Raw genomic sequence first — 9,626 nt, 5'->3', positions numbered from 1 at the left:
GTTTTCATGAGCAATAAAAAGGATGGAAATGATGGTTATGTTAATCTCTATTCCAATTTTCTGTACAGGGACTCTCAGAACCAAGGTGATGCAAAACTTTTTTGATGCGTTTATATTCAGTCAATGAAAATACTGCTCACAAGGTTTCCAAAACCTGCTTATTTTGTCTATATAGGTTACTTAATGTATGCTGGAATCTAGAATGACTGGCAAATTACCTCATTGTAAATATTTCAATTATGGCAAGTAATATTACCTTCAGCATTCTGTTTATTTTTTTAATTTTTTAATCTACCATCAAAGATGAAGTGGAAGGGATGTATGTACATAAAGACATTCAGTGCAAACCTAAAAAATATATTTAATAATCATTTTACTGTTTACATCTGTGTACAAGCAGAGACTTGCCTCCAGAATCATTATTTAATAACACATCTCAACAATTTTGTATAAAAATACTTCTTAGTGACTAACACATGAAAATTTGGAGATTTGTAGTGTGTGTTGCAAAAATAAATATTTTTAATTCACATAAATATTATCACAAAAATATCAATGCTGAGAGAAGTATGAAAATGTACCATGGAATAGAAAATTATGATGTTGAGAATTGTGTGTAAATGCAGTTTTAAGATCTGGTCCTACGTATGAATAATGCAAAGTCAGACCAAATAAACACTGTTTTTATTTATCAGTTCATTCACTTTCCTGGATGTCCAATAACTATCCAAAAATACTCCCTTGGAGATGAGAATACTGTGTGGTGCACAATATGACAAATACAAGTCAGTATTGACAACAGATTCATCGTATGAGATCTTCTTTGTCGCACCAAAACTGTCCATGTAAAAATATACAGAAGCAATTTCAATTTATTATCTAACAGGTACTTATCACATTCCATCAGATACAAAAAAGCTGTATCTGATGCCTAACTTACATGACATCACACTCACTTTTTTATGCATGTAATTTCTTCTGGCTATCTTTTTTCTTTTCAACCTTACCTATGGCACCGGTTAAGAAACACATTTATCTTTAGGTAAACATCACAGCAGAGCTAATACTGCGCAAAAGTGACTATCATAGCATATGAATAAACTCACTGCTATGAAAAAGCTAAAATCAGAATACTGCACAGACTAGTCTTGAAATAACGTAGAAGAATCTCATGGTGCTTCTTTCACTCCACGCAGCTCCGTCTTGGATGTCCACACTGATCTTCATATCACTCCACATGAACAGCTGCAGTACATTTGTATCCTCGAAGGGCAAGTCAATCTCTGCCTAATGGCCATTCTTCTCAGAAATGCCAGTGTCCCTTTTGCACTGTGGCAGTGGTTGTTGTCGATGTTGTATCTGAGGTTGCTGCTGCAAGCGCGTGGTAATTACAGCCAGTGACCTGACATTCTATGTAGAAAAACCCCTCACAGACAGACCACTGGATCAGGAATTGGGGTAGTATTACCATCAACAAGTGCAGCAGAAGGCAGAAAAGGTCCTTGTTTGTCCCTGGCACCAGTGGGAGAAGGCGACATCACCTGGACTCTCCCATCATCACTACCAATCACACTTCGACTTCCTTCAAACCTCCATGCTCGAAGGATTCAATCAGCGACATGAGGGAAGCATAGGTCCCAGTGGCGAAGGCAGCAAGACCCACCAAGAAGATGAATGTGTTCTTGATTATGTCAAACCATGAGATGTCGTGCTCCCAGCGATAAACTACATCGATGAGGGCAGGGAAGAGCAGGGCAAGAGCACATGAGGACACAGCACCAACCAGTGAGATGAAAGCACCAAGGTTGGGCACCACTTCAGCCAACACAACTGTGGGGAAACAAACAGAGATCAATGGGACATCTTCAAGTATGCAAGAGCTTTCCTAATATAATAAGCAGCTGATGATTTGACTGCTACTGGAGGAATTATAAAACTTAACATTGCAAATTCAGTGCTCTGTGCATATTTTACAGATGATAAAATTTTAAATATGCAGTATAAATAAAATATTGTTTAAAATATAAGTGATTGAACAAATAAAAAAATCTACTTACCAAGCAGCAGCAGGAAAATACACATGTGGAAAGGTATTACAGTTGGCAAGCTCTGTGAGCCAGTGGCTCCTGCTGGCAGGTGTTGAAGGGGAAGGAAGAAGGGTGAGGGAAAAGGACTGCTGAGGTTTATGAAAAGAGGTAGAAGACACAAAAGTCACCCAAAACCTGGGTCAGAGGAGACTTAATGGATGGGATGAGAAGGAAAGACTGATTGTTGGGGACTGCACGTCTCCTAATTTATGTTGGTCAAGAAGCCTGAAGATGGTCTAACGGAACACCAAAACTGGTTGCAAAAATAAATTGAATGCAAAGTAGACAACTGCCGTTGTTTTAATTTTCCTTTCATAAGGGAAATATGTCCATCTGAATGCCTTCAAAATACTCCAACATCTCTTTTTCTGGTCTTATGAGTCTTACACAAAATATGTTTAAAATAAGCAAGCACCAGAATTGTTTTACAGTACACATCAAATCTTTGTTCTTGTGGTAATATTCAGGAGTGTCAGTCTTCTGACAATCATTGAATATTTCTGTATCATTGTTATATTTACAGATAATGGTAGATTACAGTTCTACAGTTCTAGTAAAAAAAATATATTGGAATGCAATTCATGTATAACTGTTTTTCATTCAGCACTCTGTTTGATGAACTTCAAAGGGTAGCAAGAGTAGTTCATAGCTTTGTCACTAGACTGACACTCTTGTATATCAGAGTACCATGACCCAGAATCTACTGTCAAACTCAGAAATGAATTTACTGTTAAAATTGTAACAGTATAAACACTAAGACGCATTTGAAATTATTGATACTGTAAAATATACAACTGACTACTTGGTATGGAGCACTGTAATGTATTGATATATTTATAATGCATTCACTATAAAAAATGTAATTGTATAAGCTGTGAGCATGATCTGCAGGCAACTGCATTCTCTGTGCTTGCTGTGGAGGAGGATGGATGACCAAGGACTGCTTTTGCTACAAATGAAAGGTGAGACTGTCCTTGATTTCCTAGCTGCAGGGAGGTGATACTGCTACCATACACCCAGCGGAGTAAGATATGTAAAGGTCACTCTTCTATCAATTAAACTGAAATCTTAGTACAAGATTTGGAAGAAACTGACTACCTTGGTTTAGTGTTTGTGATTGACTAGAAGCCTCAAAAATGAGCTTCAGTTAGCTAAATTAAATCGTTTTGGCTGTTTAGGCGATTGAATATTGCATAACACTGAAACATTCTTTGAGTGCAATTTTTCAATTGGCTTACTACATTCATAAAAGGAACTCTGTCTCAGCTAATTACCCTATCATGTTGTGCTCAGATATTCAGAATCATGTGTGTAATTGCATATGGATCTGCTGGTATGATTGAGAGTGTGAATGTCTAATATCTTTTTTCATCTTGTTTCATTGTTTCTATGAGAAACAAGACAAAATCCAATGGCCATTTTTATATAGTTTTACTGATTAAGTCTGATGCCAACATTTGACACTGTTTGAACGTAGCCAACTCTCCTAAACTGTAAGTCAGCATGCTACCAATGTACTGAAAATTGTGAAGATGGCATGTGGTGTAATTAACGAAAATAAAAGTTTGAAAATATAATACAATAAATAAAAATATTACTCAATATGCAGTGGCAGGAGAAAATGCAGTTCATTGTAAAGTGCAACTATTTTTAGTAAGCATGTTTAGAACTAGGATATCAAGCTGCCCTATGACTATGAGTGCCTTTCATCCCTTCCTTTAACACGACGTCCTGAGCACACTGAAAACTTGAGCAATATTCAAGAAAGACCTGACCTCTTTAAGGATGTCCACATTGAAACTGGTATCAGTGATCATGGCGCAGTTGTGGCAACAATGGTTACGAAAGTACAAAGGACAACTAAAACAAGCAGAAAGATATACATGTTCAGTAAACTAGATAAAAAATCAATAGAGTCACGTCTCATTGAGGAACTTGAAACTTTCAGCACGGGCCAGGAGCATGTAGAGGAACTATGGCTCAAGTTTAAAAGAATAGTTGACAATGCACTGCATAGAAATGTACCTAGTAGAAGAGTTCATAATGGGAGGGGATCTCCATAGTACATGGGCACTATAGAGAAACTTCTAGAGAAACATAGATTACTGCAAATAGGTGTAACACAAAGCATAAGGCAATAGATAGGGACATGCTGAATGAAGTGTGTTTGGCACTCAAGAGAGCGATGCATGATGCCTTCAATGACTACCATAACAGAATATTGTCAAATGATCTTTCAGAGAACCCAAAGAAATTCTGGTTGTATGTAAAGGCTGTCAGTGGCACCAGAGTTAGTGTCCAGTCTGTAGACAGAGAGACATGAAGTGAAATTGAGGGTAGCAAAGCAAAAGTTGAAATGCATAACTCCATTTTCAAATGTAACTTTACAAAGGAAAATCGAGGAAAATTGCCCCAATTTAATCCTCGTACCACTGAAAAGATGAGTGAACTAAGTATTAGTGCAGTGGTGTTGAGAAATAGCTGAAATCATTAAAACTGAACAAAGCTCCAGGGCCTGATGGAATCACCGAGCGAGATGGTGCAGTGGTTAGCAGACTGGACTCACATTCGGGAGGATGATGGTTCAATCCCACGTCAGGCCATCCTGATTTAGGTTTTCCGTGATTTCCCTAAATCACTTCAGGCAAATGCTGGGATGGTTCCTTTGAAAGGGCACGGCCATCTTCCTTCCTCATCCTTCGCTAATCCGAGGAGACCGATGGCCTTGCAGTTTGGTCTCCTCCCCCAAATCCACCTCCCAACCTGATGGAATCCCTGTCAGATTCTATACTGAATTTGCAGCCGAGTTACCTCCTCTTCTATTCATAATCTGTCATAAACCCCTTGAACAAAAGCTTGTGCCCAGTTCTTGGAAAAAAGCACATGTCACTCCCGTCTCTAAGAAGGGTAATAGAAGCAATCCACAAAACTACTTCCCAATATCCTTGACATCAATTTGTTGTAGAATCTTAGAACATATTCTAAGCTCAAATGTAATGAGGTATCTTGAACAGAAAGACTTCCTCAATGCCAACCAGCATGGATTCTAAAACCAATGATCATGTCAAACCAAATTCACAGTTTTCTCGCATGACATACTGAAAGCTTTGGATCGGGGCAATCAGGTAGATGCTGTATTTCTTGATTTCTAAAAAGTGTTTGACTCAGTGCCACACCTACACTTATTGTCAAAACTTTGATCATATGGGGTATGAAATGAAATTTGTGACTGGACTGAGGCCTTGTCAGTAGGGAGGACACAGCATGTTATCTTGGATGGAGAGTCATTGTCAGATGTAGAAGTAACTTCCGTCATACCCCAGGGGATGTGTTGTGGCCCTTGCTGTTCATGTTGTTTATTAATGACCTTGCAGACAATATTAATAATAACATCAAGCTTTTAGCAAATGATGCAGTTATGTGTAATGAAGTAGTATTTGAAAGAAGCTGCATAAATATTAAGTCAAATCTTGATGAGATTTCAACAAGGTGCAACTTTCTTTCAATGTTCATAAATATAGAATGGTGCACTTCGCAAAATGAAAAAAGAAAGAAAGAAACATAATATTGTATGACTGTAATATCAGTGAGTCACTGTTGGAATTGGCCAGTTCATACAAATACCTGTAGAGACATGAAATGGAATGTTCACATAGGCTCAGTTGTGGGTAAAGACAGTTTCAAGAACTGGCTTTAAATAATTACTCTAGGAATATATTACAAGCCTCTACATGTTGCTCACATAGGGATCGTGAAGATAAGACTAGAATAATTACTGCATGCACAGAGGCATCCAGTCAGTCATTCTTTCTGTGCTGCATAAGTGAATGGAACAGGAAGAAACCCTAATAACTGACACATTGGGATGTACCCTCTGCAGTGCATATCACGGTGGTTTGCAGAGTATTGATGTAGATGCAGAACAGGTTGCACTGGATGATTTTAATTGCTCTCATTCACAATTTTCCAAGAATTCACAAATAAATAGACTTTCACAGCTGTATTTCCTAAAGCTAATTCATGTTTCTTCACAGCACTATGGACAGATTCTAAATTAATGTGGCTAAGTTCAGTGCCATATTATCACTATTGAACTCAGATGCCACTGGATTTATTTCCCTGTGCACAACACTGTCAGCAGCAAACTACCTGAAGTGCTGTTTCTACAATCTGATAAGTTGTTTGTGTGTGAAGAACATGTAGTTGCACCATATTCCTCTCTTGGTGTTTCTGTTGTTTCTGGGGAACACTCAGCAGCCAATATGCTGGACTAAATTGTGTTAATCAAACATTCTTTGAGGATCATAAACTGTAATGTAGATTGAGATGAAAGTACATATTTAGTTAAGTTTAATCGCATCCACTTCCCCCATGAACCATGGACCTTGCCGTTGGTGGGGAGGCTTGCGTGCCTCAGCGATACAGATGGCCGTACCGTAGGTGCAACCACAACGGAGGGGTATCTGTTGAGAGGCCAGACAAACATGTGGTTCCTGAAGAGGGGCAGCAGCCTTTTCAGTAGTTGCAGGGGCAACAGTCTGGATGATTGACTGATCTGGCCTTGTAACATTAACCAAAACGGCCTTGCTGTGCTGGTACTGCGAACGGCTGAAATCAAGGGGAAACTACAGCCGTAATTTTTCCCGAGGACATGCAGCTTTACTCTATGATTAAATGATGATGGCGTCCTCTTGGGTAAAATATTCCGGAGGTAAAATAGTCCTCCATTCGGATCTCCGGGCGGGGACTACTCAAGAGGACGTCGCTATCAGGAGAAAGAAAACTGGCATTCTACGGATCGGAGCGTGGAATGTCAGGTCCCTTAATCGGGCAGGTAGGTTAGAAAATTTAAAAAGGGAAATGGATAGGTTAAAGTTAGATATAGTGGGAATTAGTGAAGTTTGGTGGCAGGAGGAACAAGACTTTTGGTCAGGTGATTACAGGGTTATAAATACAAAATCAAATAGGGGTAATGCAGGAGTAGGTTTAATAACGAATAAAAAAATAGGAGTGCGGGTTAGCTACTACAAACAGCATAGTGAACGCATTATTGTGGCCAAGATAGACACAAAGCCCATGCCTACTACAGTAGTACAAGTTTATATGCCAACTAGCTCTGCAGATGATGAAGAAATTGATGAAATGTATGATGAGATAAAAGAAATTATTCAGGTAGTGAAGGGAGACGAAAATTTAATAGTCATGGGTGACTGGAATTCGTCAGTAGGAAACGGGAGAGAAGGAAACATAGTAGGTGAATATGGGTTGGGGGGAAGAAATGAAAGAGGAAGCCACCTTGTAGAATTTTGCACAGAGCATAACTTAATCATAGCTAACACTTGGTTCAAGAACCATAAAAGAAGGTTGTATACCTGGAAGAATCCTGGAGATACTAATAGGTATCAGATAGATTATATAATGGTAAGACAGAGATTTAGGAACCAGGTTTTAAATTGTAAGACATTTCCAGGGGCAGATGTGGATTCTGACCACAATCTATTGGTTATGAACTGTAGATTGAAACTGAAGAAACTGCAAAAAGGTGGGAATTTAAGGAGATGGGACCTAGATAAACTGAAAGAACCAGAGGTTGTAGAGAGTTTCAGGGAGAGCATAAGGGAACAATTGACAGGAATGGGGGAAAGAAATACAGTGCAAGAAGAATGGGTAGCTCTGAGGGATGAAGTAGTGAAGGCAGCAGAGGATCAAGTAGGTAAAGAGACGAGGGCTAATAGAAATCCTTGGGTAACAGAAGAAATATTGAATTTAATTGATGAAAGGAGAAAATATAAAAATGCAGTAAATGAAGCAGGCAAAAGGGAATACAAACGTCTCAAAAATGAGATCGACAGAAAGTGCAAAATGGCTAAGCAGGGATGGCTAGAGGACAAATGTAAGGATGTAGAGGCTTGTCTCACTAGGGGTAAGATAGATACTGCCTATAGGAAAATTAAAGAGACCTTTGGAGAGAAGAGAACCACTTGTATGAATATCAAGAGCTCAGATGGCAACCCAGTTCTAAGCAAAGAAGGGAAGGCAGAAAGGTGGAAGCAGTATATAGAGGGTTTATACAAGGGTGATGTACTTGAGGACAGTATTATGGAAATGGAAGAGGATGTAGATGAAGATGAAATGGGAGATAAGATACTGCGTGAAGAGTTTGACAGAGCACTGAAAGACCTGAGTCGAAACAAGGCCCCGGGAGTAGACAACATTCCATTAGAACTACTGATGGCCTTGGGAGAGCCAGTCATGACAAAACTCTACCATCTGGTGAGCAAGATGTATGAGACAGGCGAAATACCCACAGACTTCAAGAAGAATATAGTAATTCCAATACCAAAGAAAGCAGGTGTTGACAGATGTGAAAATTACCGAACTATCAGTTTAATAAGTCACAGCTGCAAAATACTAACACGAATTCTTTACAGACGAATGGAAAAACTAGTAGAAGCCGACCTCGGGGAAGATCAGTTTGGATTCCGTAGAAATACTGGAACACGTGAGGCAATACTGACCTTACGACTTATCTTAGAAGAAAGATTAAGAAAAGGCAAACCTACGTTTCTAGCATTTGTAGACTTAGAGAAAGCTTTTGACAACGTTAACTGGAATACTCTCTTTCAAATTCTGAAGGTGGCAGGGGTAAAATACAGGGAGTGAAAGGCTATTTACAATTTGTACAGAAACCAGATGGCAGTTATAAGAGTCGAGGGGCATGAAAGGGAAGCAGTGGTTGGGAAAGGAGTGAGACAGGGTTGTAGCCTCTCCCCGATGTTATTCAATCTGTATATTGAGCAAGCAGTAAAGGAAACAAAAGAAAAATTCGGAGTAGGTATTAAAATTCATGGAGAAGAAGTAAAAACTTTGAGGTTCGCCGATGACATTGTAATTCTGTCAGAGACAGCAGAGGACTTGGAAGAGCAGTTGAACGGAATGGACAGTGTCTTGAAAGGAGGATATAAGATGAACATCAACAAAAGCCAAACGAGGATAATGGAATGTAGTCAAATTAAATCGGGTGATGCTGAGGGGATTAGATTAGGAAATGAGACACTTAAAGTAGTAAAGGAGTTTTGCTATTTAGGGAGTAAAATAACTGATGATGGTCGAAGTAGAGAGGATATAAAATGTAGACTGGCAATGGCAAGGAAATCGTTTCTGAAGAAGAGAAATTTGTTAACATCGAGTATAGATTTAAGTGTCAGGAAGTCGTTTCTGAAAGTATTTGTATGGAGTGTAGCCATGTATGGAAGTGAAACATGGACGATAACCAGTTTGGACAAGAAGAGAATAGAAGCTTTCGAAATGTGGTGCTACAGAAGAATGCTGAAGATAAGGTGGGTAGATCACGTAACTAATGAGGAGGTATTGAATAGGATTGGGGAGAAGAGAAGTTTGTGGCACAACTTGACTAGAAGAAGGGATCGGTTGGTAGGACATGTTTTGAGGCATCAAGGGATCACAAATTTAGCATTGGAGGGCAGCGTGGAGGGTAAAAATCGTAGAGGGAGACCAAGAGATCAATAAACTAAGCAG

At 39.1% G+C, this 9,626-nt stretch overlaps 1 protein-coding gene across 2 annotated transcripts in view; it reads right to left on the bottom strand.

Annotated features, from left to right (window-relative positions):
- Window positions 1-341: 341 nt before the first annotated feature.
- The window catches only part of LOC126259638 (proton-coupled amino acid transporter-like protein CG1139), a 140,260-nt gene continuing 130,975 nt past the window's right edge, over window positions 342-9,626 (bottom strand). For both annotated transcript variants that reach the window (XM_049956564.1, XM_049956565.1), the window contains exon 10: window positions 342-1,830. In XM_049956564.1, the coding sequence (XP_049812521.1) occupies window positions 1,568-1,830 (263 nt within the window). In that variant the 3' untranslated portion in view covers window positions 342-1,567. The remainder of the gene's footprint in view (window positions 1,831-9,626) is intronic.

The sequence above is a fragment of the Schistocerca nitens genome, chromosome 5 (assembly GCF_023898315.1).
Source record: "Schistocerca nitens isolate TAMUIC-IGC-003100 chromosome 5, iqSchNite1.1, whole genome shotgun sequence".
Lineage (NCBI taxonomy): Eukaryota > Metazoa > Arthropoda > Insecta > Orthoptera > Acrididae > Schistocerca > Schistocerca nitens.
The sequence above is the reverse complement of the archived record's forward strand: the minus strand, read 5'-3'. Positions and strand labels throughout refer to the sequence as shown.